This window comes from Eptatretus burgeri, chromosome 14 (assembly GCF_056783735.1).
Source record: "Eptatretus burgeri isolate ZD-2024b chromosome 14, Ebu_testis_v1, whole genome shotgun sequence".
Classification (NCBI taxonomy): Eukaryota; Metazoa; Chordata; class Myxini; order Myxiniformes; family Myxinidae; genus Eptatretus; species Eptatretus burgeri.
Genome location: NC_140974.1, coordinates 63,150,713 through 63,167,679, shown reverse-complemented (window position 1 = coordinate 63,167,679; position 16,967 = coordinate 63,150,713). Strand labels below are relative to the sequence as shown.

Sequence of the window (16,967 nt, the reverse complement as noted above, 5' to 3'; positions counted from 1 at the left end):
GAGCGAAGCGGTGACGTGAGAGCGAGAGCGAAGCGGTGACGTGAGAGCGAGAGCGAAGCGGTGACGTGAGAGCGAGAGCGAAGCGGTGACGTGAGAGCGAGAGCGAAGCGGTGACGTGAGAGCGAGAGCGAAGCGGTGACGTGAGAGCGGGAGCGAAGCGGTGACGTGAGAGCGGGAGCGAAGCGGTGACGTGAGAGCGGGAGCGAAGCGGTGACGTGAGAGCGGGAGCGAAGCGGTGACGTGAGAGCGGGAGCGAAGCGGTGACGTGAGAGCGGGAGCGAAGCGGTGACGTGAGAGCGGGAGCGAAGCGGTGACGTGAGAGCGGGAGCGAAGCGGTGACGTGAGAGCGAGAGCGAAGCGGTGACGTGAGAGCGAGAGCGAAGCGGTGACGTGAGAGCGAGAGCGAAGCGGTGACGTGAGAGCGAGAGCGAAGCGGTGACGTGAGAGCGAGAGCGAAGCGGTGACGTGAGAGCGAGAGCGAAGCGGTGACGTGAGAGCGAGAGCGAAGCGGTGACGTGAGAGCGAGAGCGAAGCGGTGACGTGAGAGCGAGAGCGAAGCGGTGACGTGAGAGCGAGAGCGAAGCGGTGACGTGAGAGCGAGAGCGAAGCGGTGACGTGAGAGCGAGAGCGAAGCGGTGACGTGAGAGCGAGAGCGAAGCGGTGACGTGAGAGCGAGAGCGAAGCGGTGACGTGAGAGCGAGAGCGAAGCGGTGACGTGAGAGCGAGAGCGAAGCGGTGACGTGAGAGCGAGAGCGAAGCGGTGACGTGAGAGCGAGAGCGAAGCGGTGACGTGAGAGCGAGAGCGAAGCGGTGACGTGAGAGCGAGAGCGAAGCAGTGACGTGAGAGCGAGAGCGAAGCGGTGACGTGAGAGTGAGAGTGAGAGTGAGAGCGAAGTGGTGACGTGAGAGTGAGAGCGAGAGCGAAGTGGTGACGTGAGAGTGAGAGCGAGAGCGAAGTGGTGACGTGAGAGTGAGAGCGAGAGCGAAGTGGTGACGTGAGAGTGAGAGCGAGAGCGAAGTGGTGACGTGAGAGTGAGAGCGAGAGCGAAGTGGTGACGTGAGAGTGAGAGCGAGAGCGAAGTGGTGACGTGAGAGTGAGAGCGAGAGCGAAGTGTTGACGTGAGAGTGAGAGCGAGAGCGAAGTGGTGACGTGAGAGTGAGAGCGAAGTGAGAGTGTAGTGGCGACGTGAGAGTGAGAGTGAAGTGGTGACAGTGAGTGAGAGAGACATCATAACGACATTGAATGCTTTTGAAATACTTTGGAGGACCCCTTTGCGAGGTGTGAGGGATTGGGGGGTGGAGGGAGAGTGCGAGGGATTGGAGGGGGTGGAGGGAGAGTGCGAGGGATTGGGGGGTGGAGGGAGAGTGCGAGGGATTGGGGGTGGAGGGAGAGTGCGAGGGATTGGAGGGGGTGGAGGGAGAGTGCGAGGGATTGGAGGGGTGGAGGGAGAGTGCGAGGGATTGGAGGGGTGGAGGGAGAGTGCGAGGGATTGGAGGGGTGGAGGGAGAGTGCGAGGGATTGGAGGGGGTGCAGGGAGATTGCGAGGGATTGGAGGGGTGCAGGGAGAGTGCGAGGGATTGGAGGGGTGGAGGGAGAGTGCGAGGGATTGGAGGGGGTGGAGGGAGAGTGCGAGGGATTGGAGGGGGTGGAGGGAGAGTGCGAGGGATTGGAGGGAGAGTGCGAGGGATTGGAGGGAGAGTGGGAGGGATTGGAGGGAGAGTGGGAGGGATTGGAGGGAGAGTGGGAGGGATTGGAGGGAGAGTGCGAGGGATTGGAGGGAGAGTGCGAGGGATTGGAGGGAGAGTGCGAGGGATTGGAGGGAGAGTGCGAGGGATTGGAGGGAGAGTGCGAGGGATTGGAGGGAGAGTGCGAGGGATTGGAGGGAGAGTGCGAGGGATTGGAGGGAGAGTGCGAGGGATTGGAGGGAGAGTGCGAGGGATTGGAGGGAGAGTGCGAGGGATTGGAGGGAGAGTGCGAGGGATTGGAGGGAGAGTGCGAGGGATTGGAGGGAGAGTGCGAGGGATTGGAGGGAGAGTGCGAGGGATTGGGGAGGGTGGAGAGAGAGTGGGAGGGATTGTGTGGGGTGGGGGGAAGAGTGGAATGACAGGGGGGTGGGTGGGTGGAAGAGAGACGGGATAGGAGAGTGTGAGTGGAGGAGACTGTGGGGAAAATTTTGACAAAAAAATTAATTAAAACTAACCCGGGTGGTGCACAAGCAATTCATGACTGCCTCAATCACTCCCAAAAACACGTTTTTTTTCACACACACACACACACACACACACACACACACACACACACACACACACACACACACACACACACACACACACACACACACACACACACACACACACACACACACACACACACACACACACACAGCCCCTCTGTTCGTCCATTAGCTGTTTTCCTGATTGGCTTGTGAGGGAGGCTCGGTGCAATGTGAGTGGCTCCTGGAAAAATTGAATAATGTACCGTATCAGCTTATTAAAAACTGATATTTGACGATCGAAACTCATGGCCTAAACAAATGTCAAAATATCGAGTGAAATCGGGAAAAAAAATTCAGAAAAAGCAATTTATTTCTTTCCCAATGTACTGCAATTAAATAATACACTCAAGGGCAGAGATAAAATGGCTCCAAAATGCATTTTTCATCGTTTTAAAGGTAATTAACGAACGCCTGATTATATTTTACACCGTCCAGGGACACCAGTAGCGATCTTTTTGAATACAGATTCTACTTTTATGATATGTACATTTTTAACATATACAAACTGGAATCACAGTTTGTGTATTAACAGTGCACGATGATACAATCTCGGCCGACAGGATGACTTGGAGGTACCAACACTCGCCTCAAAAGATGTCCAGCCTGGGTTTGAATCTCAACCCACCAATAAAATGTCATCCTGATGTTTCACAGGCAGGGTGAATCATCAATGTGTGCGTCGTTCCAATGTGTTAAACTGAGTGTCCTGTCTTCCGACATTGTTTAATGGATGTTAAGATCCCCACGGTGTCCTTCTCAAAAAGTGGGCAAGTTATCGCCGGCACAGTGGCCAAATTACAAATTCCTACCTGAACTACTGTTGGCAATGGCAAACCACCCAATCTGAGTGGAGGGGAGGGGGAGAGAGGGGAGGGGGAGGGGAGTGGGGAAGAGAGAGAGGATGGGAGAGGAGGATGAGGGAGGGGAAAAGGAAGGAGATAGGGAGGGTTGGTGGGGAGGGGAGGGTGAGAGGTTTGCTTCTGTATCCATCCTGTCCACCCCATTCCTCCCTACCCCATTGTTTGTCCAATCCTCCCTCTATTTTGTCCTTCAACTCCACTGTTGGTGTGCCCCTCTATCCTCGCAATTGTTCCTTTTGTCCTGTTGCATCCTGATCCGTTTTGTGTTCTCGCTATTCCATGAGCCTCGACTACATACAAAAACATCATAGGTTGGCAACCATTGTACATGCTTCATGGGTCGAATGGTCTCTCGATGTTGAAGCTACTTGGAAGGAAAGTCATTTATTATACATTGTGAACGATGGTGTCTGTCCATGCGTTCGTCTGTCTTCCGTTTATGAAAGCCACTTCTCCGGCCACGTTGAAAAGCTCAACATTCACTTTTGAAATGACGGGAGAACAGGCATGAGTAATGTGGATGCCAAATTTTAATTTCACAACCAGGATATTTTGCACTCTGAGATAAATCCAACCTCCACCGTCCTAAATTGCACCACAATTTTGTAATGAGTGGAATAAGTCACTCATAGTTTTGGCTGTGCGTGAAACCAAGAGTGCAAAACAATAGACCGTTTTAAAGTCCATTAAATATTATTCAAATTGATCGATTAACAAACTTTTTCCATCACTGGGGAGAGACACTTTTGCAAGAATATATCCATACTAACTGGAAGAGCACTCAGTGGAGCACATACCTCCACCACATAATGCCTGATCCCCGAGAACATATCGGGCCCAATACAGTTTTGAAATATCATGCTGTATATCGTTTTTGGCCCTATGTCTCAAAAGTGAAGAATCACTTTAAAAAACTCGAGCAGCCGGATCTGGATTTTCACCAAAATCTAATCAGTTTGTCCTCGTCACACACCAAACCTGTCCACAAAAATTTATCCACACAACAAATCTGTCCACAACTTTTTGACACATCCTGCACACAAACCAACAAAGACAGACAGACAGACAAACAAAGGGGTGAAAACATAACCTCCTTCACCTTCGGTGGCAGAGGTAATAAATGGCAGTGATATTTTTTTTTCGTAAAGCATAACATTATCACCTCCATCTCTATCTCTCTCTCTCTCTTTTTCTTTTTCCCCCCATCCTTGCCCAGCCCCCTCCCAATACAGTGCAGCACCTTACTCCCACACCTACCTCTCTCACTCTCCCAAGACCATGTGGAGGTACTCGCTATTAACTTCAGAAAATGATTTTCGTTGTGCAGATCACCAATCTGGATGAAATTTGGCATACTTAAATAATTTTAGAAGTTGAGTCCAAATCCACTTGTTTCCACATCGAGGATGCGACACAATTGGTCATTTTTGGCAATTAAAGATACACCGAACATTAAAGCACGATTTTGACACAGAAATGAAGAATCAAGGTTAGACTGATATGTACGTCAAAGAAAACTCTTGTGAGGTCTTAAAATGATATAATATGTTTATACAGAGCCCTATTCACTGTTATTAAAGATGTTGATAATTAAAGGTCGTAAATCGAAGCAGTTACATATTTTTACCAGCCGAAAACATCTGGACCGACCAGACAGGCCTTCGAGTTGAACAAGGCAACTTTTTGCTGAAAAGGCAGCCACACTGGCTATTAAAGGTAGTTACATTGACTATTAAAGGCAGTTACAGCACCTATTAAAGACAGTTGCATTGGCTATTACGGATTGAATCAAAGACAAAGAGACTGCGCGGCTCAGCCGTCTTAGCAATCGAACCATCACCGGATGCCAGCGGGAAAGATATGTTCGCCAGTGGGTACGCGAGTAGATCGTGGAGTGTTACATTGCTTTTCTCGCTAATCAACAGCAGTCGTGTGAAAAGACGATGTTCATTCGCAATTTCAACCTTCGGCGTCTGCTGGTGGGGAGTCGCCGACTTGCCTCGCGCCTTCGAGAAAGTTGCCAATTTGGCCTTTGAAATCGGACTGAAGAATGGGACCTCACCCGAGAGAAGCCGATCACGCATGAATTGCATGACAGCATTCTCTCCCTTGACATACGCGTTCATCAAGTCCGCGGAAGTGGCAGGCGGTGCGATGACACCTGAACTAATATTGACAAGTTCAAGGTGAGCGCCGGAGAAATGGTTAATCATCTGAAGTACTGTATCCATCACTTGTACCACCGCTGCTACGTTCTTCTTCGAGCTCGACACATCCAAATCCTTTCTCGTTCGGGGCTCGTCGTGGATACCCGCCATGGACTCACATTTCCTTGCGATTTTCGCACGTGCTGGTTGGGACAGAATCCACTTCTTCACAGCTGTGCTTTTCTGAGTGTAACCAATGATGCCTCCACTGGTCTTGCTGACCCTATTTAAAGTCTGCTCTATGATCTGATCGCACACAACACTACTAAATCCATAACGAGTATGCCGTTGGGCAATCCATTTGCCGTCCATGAACGCTTGATAGGTGTCTGGGTGGGAGTGCTCGAGCACGGCCATTTACAGCCAGTAAACGGGTAAGTACCTTGCATAGTTTAGGTGATCGTACGCAAAGTACCAGGGCATTGACGCTCTCGTGATCGCAAGGTGTTTCGGCCAGTTCGAGGTATGAGTTGCCCGTATAAGCTCAAGTGCTAGCTCCACCATTTCCAAGTAGGAGCACCAGAATGCGAATGTTTTGCTTGCTGTACATTGCTGCTGTCTGAAGTCGCTGTAGCGTGTGAACATTTCCGAGACCTCTTCCGATGACAGTAACTGTTCGAACAACGGAGACGGAAACGTTTCCTGGAGATGCTCTATACACCTCTCGAACCGCACACGAGTATCCTCTGCGAGGGAGTCTATGAAGGCCTGGAAGCATAGTCTTCCTTGCGCTTCGTAGACGAGCTTGTGACAGCGCAGACTCCTGTTATAGTGGTGGCCGTTTATTACTGAATTTGCAGAACGCTGAGCAACAACACCAGACTCTATTATGAGGTCTAGCAGACCTGCGTCTCTGAATCTTTTGCCGATCACGCCAAGGAAGCTCATGAGTTGGTGGAATTCGCCGAGACGAATTACCAACCTTTCTGTCAACTCCGGGTGCAACCAACGAATCTCCTGCGCCTTACTGTAGATCACAAAGTCGAAGACTAGAACTACTTCTTCACGTTCCAGTTTATCAGCCATATCGATGCTTTGGCGTAGGACCGTGTAAACGGTGTACAGTTCCGTGGGTGATGCCTCGATTACGGGAAGGTAGATGATGGCTGACTTGGTCAACTCTTAATTCCAACGAAGGAGTGTGTTGTACCCAGTCCATGTCGGCAACCGCCCATCCGTTTTCTGGACCGTTTTCATTGTGTAATAGAGCACATCCAGCGATAGCCCGTCCTCTTGTGATGGACTGATGTCAATGTCACAACTGTAAAAGGCATTTTCCCTTCCCTTGCCTTTTCCCTGTACCATACTTGAGAATGGGTGGTGTGTTACCAACTAATGACCGCTGACGACGGCTAATTGGAGTCACTGGACGAGCGTGCTGAATCGGCTCAGAGGGTGCGTCTTGTATCATCAATCCATTGGTGTGGTGAGTGGTCCCATGACCGGTGAAGGTCTCCTTACTGAAATTTATGTTACCGTACACAAATATTGTCGGTACATTTCTGAAGCAGTTTGAGTGCAGTTTCCCCTCCTGATGAACCTGCAACAGCGCCAAAGCAGTTTCCAACGCCTGCGTAGTACTGACTGAGACACAATGCCCAAGCTTGTTGAGCAGTCCTAACAGTCGAGTAGAACCAGTCCAATGTTTCAGTCAGGCCCAATGCATAGGACTTCGGAGTAAACATCTGACCCCTTGACGCTATAGAAACAACGTCTTGAAGAACAGAGAGCATTTTTAGATGAATATGCCGTGGGAGTTCCACAAATATCTCCAGGGTTGGCTCGTCTGACAGACCCGCTATCCATGCAACAAGGTTGTACAATGCAACAGGGACGGCTCTTTCAGCATTTGAAATGTCGAAGTCAGGAGCAAGTGGTGGCCATGTAATGTCCACACTTTGGTGTTTGTTCAGGTCATCTCTCACCATGCATGCTCCTGAGTATAGAACATGTAAATTGAGGTCTGAGTCACCCTGCTGTGGACCCTGGCTGGCTTCATCCTCTGTAGTTGACTCTGTTTCTGTTGTCGAGCTACTGTCTACAACAGCAGCCTGAGTCATGGAACCAATATCAATGTCCTTTATGTACACAACTTCGCTCTCAGACATTTTTGGTGGACGATAGAAAATCATGTCTGGGTACCGTTCCTGCAGTCTTTTCTTCAGTCTTGTTGCCTGGTAGTTGGCTTTATCCTGACCTTCGCATACTCTGAGTAGGTCATTGAACATCTCACACAACTTCTTCATGTGTATAGATTGCTTTCCATCAATGAGTCTTACTTGGATTACTTTATCACAGAAAATGTCAAATGTTGAGTCATAGTTCACTTTCTGAGTTTGGAGTTTACTTTGACTCTGTCTCTGGTATGTGTCATTCACATATTCATAATAACATTTAAGGTGATAACAAACTTCCAGCGCCACACAGTCTTTATCCTTTATAGTTGTCATTATTCTCACATCACGTTCATCTCTCCTCTGCTCAGCAGTTTCCCTCAGCTTTCCTCCATCCTGTCTTTCTGCCAGGGACAACTGATCACGTTGAGATTTTCCTTTGACACGGATGAATGTCTTTTCCTGGCATATGATACAAATTATTGGCAGTACACCAGCTGATTTGCCAGCCACCCTTTCTACAGAGGTTCTGAGGGATTTTCGACGTATTTTTTGTGATACGAGTGCCCCCCCTTCTTCTAGTCCACCCACCACCTCACTGGCTCTAGCAGAAACTGTAGTAGTGCTGGCTTCTGATTTCCTTTTCCTGGCTTCAGTGCGTATTATATGATCCTTGTTACAAAACGACGCATAGCAGAACTGGTGACAGCCGGCATCCGCAGGAGGATCAGTCATTGGCAGCAGTTTCATAATTTGATCAGCCAGCAAACGGCATTTGTTAATAGTGAAACTATCTGTGGCGTCGCACCAAGCCTTCGCACACTCGCATACCTTACGCCAGCTCTTATCCGTGAATTGCGTCACTTTCTCATCATCCTCCCCGCCCAAGTGTATGAAACAATGCATATTTGGTTGTTGAAACACCAAAAATCACTCGAAATCACACGGCAACCATGGGCGCCGCCATCTTGATTTGTTGTTTCCTGGTCGTTTCCTCCGCGATTAGAAGCACGCCACGCCCACTTCACCGCGGTAATTTCTAATGGTAATAACTGTCGGTGTGTCAACTTGTGCATATGGAAACAAGTAGGAATTTCAATGGTGTGTTCTCATTAATGTACAGGGTGAATTTCGTTTAGATTGGTGATCTGCACAACGAAACTGAACGAACCCACCCACCTCCACATGGTCTAGTCTTCGGACGTGTCCGGGCGAGGTTCGTGTCCGGACGGGTCCAGATGGAAGTTCACCTTTGGACGGTGTTTATTGTATTACTGGTAGAAAATTGATTTCAGACAATATTTTGTTTCCATCTTCACTGTTCTTCTTTGCAGAATCATTTTGATGAGATCGTGTGAATCATAATTAACACTCCACCACACATCAGCCTTCCCTTCCTCTCACCTCACACTGTCTTGCCTTCCTCCACCTCTTCATTCCTCCCCACCTCCCCCTTCCTTTAGTATTCCTGTCAGCGAAGCGACCGGTGGTATGTGCGTGTGTGTGTGTGTGTATATGTGTGTATATATACCTTCCGTTTTTGAGTTCTTTCAACCAGTGCAAGAATAAAAGGCTTCCTTTTTAGGTCATCTCTTCGAGCATGACCTAATAATATGGGTGTCGATGTCCTTCGATCCGTCCGTTCACAATGAAGTTGAAGCAGGAGATCTGGTCATTCGTGATCCTGATCGAAGTCGATGAGACGTACACGATGGTATGACTTTCAAGGTCACCGAAGGTCAAGGTCAAGGTCACGAGGCCTTTGAAGTTGCGAAAATGACGATTTTCAAATTCTATCTCCTCCGCCATTTCTCAAGCGATCTTGAACTTGATTGTAGCATATGAATCTATGGGACAATATCTAAATTTGGTCAGGCCGGATTTTCCATATTCGCTTTCGTTTTCGTGTCACGTGACTTCAAAGTTGGGATAAATGCAAAATTGACGATTTTCAAAATCTATCTTCTACATTTCTCAAGCGATCTTGAATTTGATTGTGGCATATGACTGTATGGGACAATATCTAAATTTGGTCGGGACGGATTTTCGAATTTCGCTTTCGTTTTCGCATCACGTGACTTCAAAGTTTGCAAAAACTGCCCTACCTTCAGGAGGCTATATATTCTCTACTGGGCATGGTAAAAGTTAGTGAATGGTGTCATTGCATAGCAGCTGACCTTGTCTTTCATGTCCATTAGAAAGAATACCGATATCTTCGAATACGTACACGTCACGTGACTTTGAATTTTGCGAAAACTGCTTCATGTAGTTGCAAAATGACGATTTTCAAAATCTATCTCCTCCTACATTTCTTAAGTTATCTTGAATTTGATTGTGGCATATGAATCTATGGGACAATATCTAGATTTGGTTGGGCTGGATTTTCGATATTCGCTTTCACGTCACGTGACTTCCCTCCTGACCCTCCTGACCAAAAATCCCTCCTGACCCGAGAACACTACACCCCAGTAACAGGAAGTCATGCTCGTTTCTTGTAGAGATGACCGTCACTCCCACACGAGTGTATTTTTACCATGGGCTTCTGCTGGTAATAAAATGTATACAAACTTATCAGATTGTTATCATAAGAAATCATAAATACAAAGGGCCATCTCCATATTATGTATGCAGTGACAAATTAAGCAAAGATTAAAAACAAAAAACAAACAAACAAGCAGTCATAGACTGGTACTTACGAAATCGTAAACTTGACCTCTGACCTTGTCTAATAAAAGCTGTCTCTAGAGAAGGTAGCAACACAAACCAGAAGTTTCTACACCAAACCATCAAAAATCGAATGTTTGACCTCACTGTGACCTTGACTTTTGACCAAAATCTAATCAGCGCTAGCCATCACCCTCCTGAATCATGTGGTGTAATTTGACATTGGTAGCTTCTTCCGTTCGAGTTATCGTGCCGACAAACAAACACACACACAAACAAGGAAGTCATCAATATACTTACGAAATCTTTAGATTTCGTAAGTAAAAAAAGATAAAAAGAGGGAAGGACAGGAAAGAAGAGGGACGGTAAGAGTTGGGGTGATAGGAGATAAAAGGGAATGTTCTTCAGGAGAAGAATGTATGGAATGTTGTTATGGATGGTAAAGGGACTCAAAAATTCTACCATTTTTGCACAAACAATAATCGATTAAAGCAACAAATAATATTTGGACTAAAAGCAGAAAATCCCCCCCCCCCTATTTTTTTCTTCTATTTACACAATGTGTATATTGTATGGGTTCAAATTAAAACTCTCAGCAATTATGCTAAACAATTTGTTGTACTCACCTTATGCTAGGTTCCCACTGTCGTGCGATCCGTTACGAACGCCACGATTGGCCATTCGTAGCTGATCATGGAATTTCTCTGAAAGCTGTTCCCACTATCACGATGCGTGGCACGATTGAAATAGTGGTCTTTGTCTTGTCTAAGATCGATCCTGATCACCACGATTATGAAGCACGATTAGATGCGATCTGTCCTGTCGCGCTTTGTTACGATGTAATACGATCTGATACGATAATCCCGATTGACAATTGATCGTAGAAAAATTTTGAACCGTTCAAAAATTTTCTACAATTAACACGATTGCCACGACTGACCTCAAGATCTGATAAGATCTGATAGGATCACCACGATTGGTCCACGATTAAGACCACAACTTCAATCGTGCCACGCATCGTGATAGTGGGAACCTAGCATTACAACACATTTCATGTCATTCCACCTGGATATACTGCCATCCTCCTCTATGTGGCATCGCTATATGACTAGCCTTTGAGGTTTCACAATTTTCCAGCAAAACAGACCGTTTCCAACAAGTCTTTAGCAATCTCCAATGATATCAAGGACATGAAGTCGGAAGTTATGGAGCTGACAAGTCAAAAAAGGTGTGCCGATGCCATTTTGCAACCTGCGAACCAAGTCTCTCCAGCATTCCAATTCTACTTTTTGTGTTATTGTCGCTGTTGTTATTGATGTTTTCCAGAGAACATCAATGCAGGAATCAACTTGCAATTCGAAAATTTAACCCAGTGTGCAAATCAACCATGACACAGCAAACCACCCTTTTACGGTTTTTTCCACATACCTGCTACGGCCGAAGCTATGGCGTTGCGGGGAACTGGGAAAGAAAGCAAGTGGGATTAGAAAGAGCACACACAAAAAAGTCAAGGTTTGAGAATGGACCGATAAGATACATAGAGATGGGGGATGAAGTCAGTGGGAAACATAGGGGCACTACCCCTGGGCGCTCACCTGGTAGAAAAATGATACTGAAGAGAGGAAGTCAACATAGGATGGGATCAGCAAATGTACCAATGAACCAATGCCAAAGCAAATACTTATTTTGGGAGCCAACCCCCCCCCCCACCCCATAAATCCCCTTTGACCACAATTTTTTTAAGAGCGTGAACATACTTTGGTACATCACAGGTGATGAAGGTTGTTGTCAAGTTTCATCGAAATTGTGTGAAGTTTCAGAGAATAAAGCAAGTACCTCTTTAGTGGGGCAACCTCCACTACATGTCCCATAAACTCCCCCCCCCCCCGACCTCGATTTTTTTTTTTAATGCTGTGAGCAAACTTTGGCACATCATGAGTGATGAAGGTTGTGGTTAAGTTTCATTGGAATTGCACGTGTAGTTTCTGAGAAGAAAGCAAATACCTATTTTGGGGGGCAACCCCCGTATAACTCCCAAGGGCCAGATTTTTTGTAATGCCATCAACAAACTTTGATACATACAGGGTGATGAAGGTTGTGGTAAAGTTTCATCAAAACAGTATGTGTTGTTTCAAAGAAGTTCCGAGTATTTGTGGACGGACGACAAACCATCCCATAAGCTCCCCAGAACTACGTTCCAGGTGAGCTAAAAATGGGAGTGGGATGTAGTGGAGAAAATGATGATTAAGCGATTGGATAATTACATTGAATGCAATGAACATAACCGAATGGAATTTTTTTTTTTTAAAGTCTCCAAAAAACAGAGCAATTGTTTTTCTCCAATTAAAAGTTGGTTATAAGAAAGACAATTGAAACTGAGCTTTCACTACCTACGCACCCATGTGCCACATTTGCGAAGATGAAAAACTGAGCAGCGAGTAACTCCTGGCTATACATCACCGATAAGTAATGGTTGGCTATACTCCACAAATGTGGTGAAACTGGAAAAGAAAAACCATCTGATTAACACTCATTCTCGACTCACTATGCTGCATGCTTTGATCAAATGGGTGTCTGCTTGACCAAATCAGTGGAGTTCATCGAGCCAGTGATTTCGACATTGCGACCGATATGTCTCCGCCCACATTATTGCATCATTTTACTTAAATCAAGTTATATTTTTTTTTAAACATAATTTTTTGTTTTTGTTTTAGGGAGGGAATTTTTTACCTAATGGGACTTCTGACCTTTGAACTCTTGTTCCAACAATCTATCAGTTCATCTTTGCATCAAGTTTGACTTGGATTTCTTCAGATGTTCTTAAGTTATCGCAGGAACGAAAACCTATCACGAACGGACGAAACTTGGTGAACATGTTGGGTGTGCAACAAGGACAAAGCGATTCCATTTTGGTGAAGATCTGTATCCATATCCACAGACTAATTTTTTCAGCGATTCTTCACCATTGAGAGATGGGGCCAAAAACGATATTTAGCACGACATCTCAAAAAGTTATTATATGGACGGATTATGACAAAACTTGGTGGATGAGTTGGGTAAATGACAAGAAAAAACCAATTATATTTTGGTTCAGGTCCGAATGCAGATCTGGCCCATCAGTGGGATACAAAACGTGAAATGTTCAGCCTGGTGGAGGTATATGCACTGTACCGAGTGCGAGTGCGAGTTATTTATTTATTTTTAGTCAATGGAAAGGGTTGGGGGGGGGGATAATATCGCACATACACACAAAAACAAACAATATTGTGCATATTTTATTTGCTATTTGACCTAAAAAAGACTTTTTCTGTAATTTACTACATTTAGTTATTTTCTGTATCAGATTCAGTTTTCCATTTCAAGTCACCGGTTCCACAAATTCCGTTCGTATTCCTTTATCACAGGAAATCACTGGCTCCAAGTTCAACCATCCATCCATGTGATGCTTTGCGAGTCTTTTTAATGTAGCCATGTGAAATACGTCTCCGTGTTCAAGAAATAGTCATTCGAGTTTTCTTAATTTGGGGGATTTTTAAGCCTGTACCAAAATAAAGAGCTCAAGTGAGCACAATATACACCCGAACAAGAAGGTATGTAAAGAATTGTGCTACGACATGGAAAACAGCATCCTGGTTGCCATGGCAACCATTTTAGATGACAAACCTATGCCGCGACACACCGTCTCCACAGTCTGTACCTATGCACCAAATATGAAATGTGAAAGTTGAAAACTTTGGGAGTTAGAGTGCGGACAGGAACGGACGGATGGACGGATGACCGGTATCACATAATACGCCCTGATAGATATATATATATATATATATATATATATATATATATATATATATATATATATATATATATATATATATATATATATATATATCGGGCGTATGAAAAGGAAAAAAGAAAAAGCAGTGCAAAGGTACTGTATGTGCAAAGCTTGTGGCTGAAGCATTACTGGTGTGGCTGAAGCAAAGTTGGGGTCATTAGCCATTGTGGATAAATGTTAACTGGTCTTATGACAGCCCCGTTATTTGGGTCGATCAAAAATCAAGATACTTGTGTTTGAATGCAAGCAATTTTAAAGCCGAGCCAGCTGTATAAAATGTATCAAAATAAACAAAGGGGGAAGAAAAGACGAGGTCGCTCAAGTTGAGTGAAGTGATGTTCGGAGAAAACTATACAGGAGTGAGGGGGGGGGGGTGGGATGGGATTGGAAGACCCTTTGCTTATTGGAAGTCAGTGAATGAGCTAACAGGGAGCAGGAAAAGCTAATTCTTTCATTTTGCAAGGCAACCATGATTGAGAAGAACTGAGAACTCTGCATTACATTGAGGAATTAGGGGAACAAATGTATTAAAAGGGAAAGGTGAAGAAAGGAGCAAATTACCGGCGTCGTGGGGGGCTCTGGGCACGGTAGTCATCATAACGAGGGCTCAAGCGGCTTCGCCAGGGACCTGAACCTCCATGTGAAGGTGGTCCCCGAAACTGGTTCCTTCGCTCTCCAGTGGACAACTCCACACGTAACCGATAGCCATTCAAAGTTCTAGCATGAAGAAGAGCCGTCAGCACTTTAGAACAGTGTACAAAGATAAACACAACCCATCACATCAAATGGCATGAATGCAGACTCTGCCCGAAAAAAGGCAGAACGGAGCTCGTCATGAATGGTGAGTGGTCACTCACGTGTACCTCATATTCACCTTGCAGTAAATTGTTACTTTATTTATTTATTTGTATAGAGTTAAGGCTCGTTGAAGAGGTATAATACTGAATAGACCAGGACGCAAGAGAACAAAAGGAACAGCAGAGCTGAAGGCCAAGACAAAGGGAGGCAGACGAACAATGGGTGTGGGAAGAATAGATCTGTTATATCTATGGGACAGGAGAGGATGAATGGGGTGGACAAGATAGATAGAGAAGGAAAATCTGGAAGTTTGGAGGAGAGCTTGGATGGTGTTAACGAGGGCTCAAAGTACAAGGGGCAGTCAATAAATAACCTTAAAATGGCGATATAAATTTGAGAATGCAATGTGTGTAGTTGTAGACGACATCTGTTATATCTATGGGTAAGAGTCATGTTTTGCCTGTTTTTGATCTGGCAACATTGAGCGTATGATGTCAGTGGAGGAGTTCCAAGATGGCGGCTCCCTTAGAAGCATGCAACAGGGAGGAGCAACGTTCTGTCATCCGTTTCTTGGGAAGTGAGGGTGTGAATCCCAGTAAACTCCATTGCAGAATGAAAATGCAATAGGGTGATGCATGTCTCTCGCTCCAGCAGGTGTATGACTGGGAAAGGAAGTTTGAAAGTGCAGTGTCCAGTGTGGCAGAAGCTGCTCGCTTGGGCCGGCCTCACACAGCCGACACACCAGAAATGGTTGCAGGAGTTGAGCACGTGCTAAGGGAAAACCATCACATTATGCTGGATGAAGTGATCTCCAAAATGAACATCAGCCATGGTTCAGCACACCATATCATACACAACGTGCTGGGGTTTCACAAAGTGGCTGCAAGGAGGGTGCCGAGACAACTCACACCCAAACTGAAAAAACTCCACTTTTAAACTTCCTGTCCCAGTTGTACACCTGCTACAGCGATAAACATGCGACACCATATTGAATTTTCACTTTGTGATGGAGTTCACTGGCATTCACACCCTCACTTCCCAAGAAGCGGATGACAGAGCGTTGCTTCTCCCTGATGTATGCTTCTAAGGGAGCCGCCATCTTGGAACTGCTCCACTGACATCATACGCTCAATGTTGCCAGATCAAAAACAGGCAAAACATGACTCTTACCCATAGATATAACATATGTCGTCGACAACAACACACATTAAAATCTTGAATTTATATCGCCATTTTAAGTTTTTTTGTATACATTGTCAAGGCTCGAATGAGAGCTAACACACAACGCACAGCAAGGAAAGCATGAGACAAGAAGGGCATGGGAAGGACAAAACAGTGGGGAACAGAGACATTTGCAGATCTGTGGAAGGGAGAGGAATATGGTGGGGAACATGGGGTATACAAGATGGAGAGTACAGGGACTTTCAGGAAGGAAAGCAGGGAATTTGAAGGAGGTGGCTTTGGGGTGGATTAACGGGGGTAGAAAAGATCGTGGTTTTGGATGGGGGACGATAAGAGGTGGTGGTGAACAGCTGTTTTGAAGACTTTGAGGGAAGAATGGGATTGAATGGAGTGAGGAAGTTTATTCCAAATGTGGGGAAAAAAAGAGGAATGAAAGAATGAAGGTGAGCAGTGATTTGTGATTTTGGTAGTTTTTCCAGAAGGGGGTTGTTGGCAGATCTTGAGCGCCCTGTGGAAATATGGTGGGGACAAATCGCAGACAGAGCAGGGGGGGCGAGACCGGAGAGGAGATGGTAGAAGAAAGAAAGACCACTGACCGGCCTGCAGTGAAAGAGTGAGAGGCCCAAAGACTCAGCCTCATCGCGGGAGATGCCAATGATCCGAAATGCCTTGGTTTCCACAGTGTGAAGCCAAGAAAGGGGAGAGGCAGGAGCACCAGCCCAGAGTGGAGAGCAGTACTCCATCAGGCTGCGGATGAAAGCTTTGTATGTGGACAGAAGCTCAGGTGGGCCGAGGAAGGACTTTGCACGACGGGGGATTCCCAGTCGGCGACTGGCTTTGGAGGCCAGGTTGGATATGTGGCTTTCCCAGGAAAGATCATGGCAGATAGTGAGACTGAGAAGCTTGAAAGGACTTCTTCCAGAGGATTGTTGAGAAAGTGGATGGGGGGGGGGGTTCCAAACGGTCCTTTCAGAGAGACATAGTGAGAGTGTGAGATTTGACCGGATTGAAAGACATGTTCCACGTGTTAGACC

At 46.1% G+C, this 16,967-nt stretch overlaps 1 protein-coding gene across 7 annotated transcripts in view; it reads right to left on the bottom strand.

Annotated features, from left to right (window-relative positions):
• The window catches only part of LOC147013392 (serine/arginine-rich splicing factor 3-like), a 45,773-nt gene that overhangs the window by 24,660 nt on the left and 4,146 nt on the right, over positions 1–16,967 (bottom strand). For 5 of the 7 annotated variants that reach the window (XM_085855178.1, XM_085855181.1, XM_085855182.1 and 2 more), the window contains exons 3-4: positions 14,515–14,670; positions 11,550–11,582 (exon numbers count right to left, since the gene is read on the bottom strand). The exons of 1 other annotated variant lie outside the window; for it this stretch is intronic. In XM_085855178.1, coding sequence (XP_085711304.1) covers positions 11,550–11,582; positions 14,515–14,670 — 189 coding nt within the window. The remainder of the gene's footprint in view (positions 1–11,549; positions 11,583–14,514; positions 14,671–16,967) is intronic. One more of the 7 variants, XM_085855179.1, reaches the window with a different exon arrangement.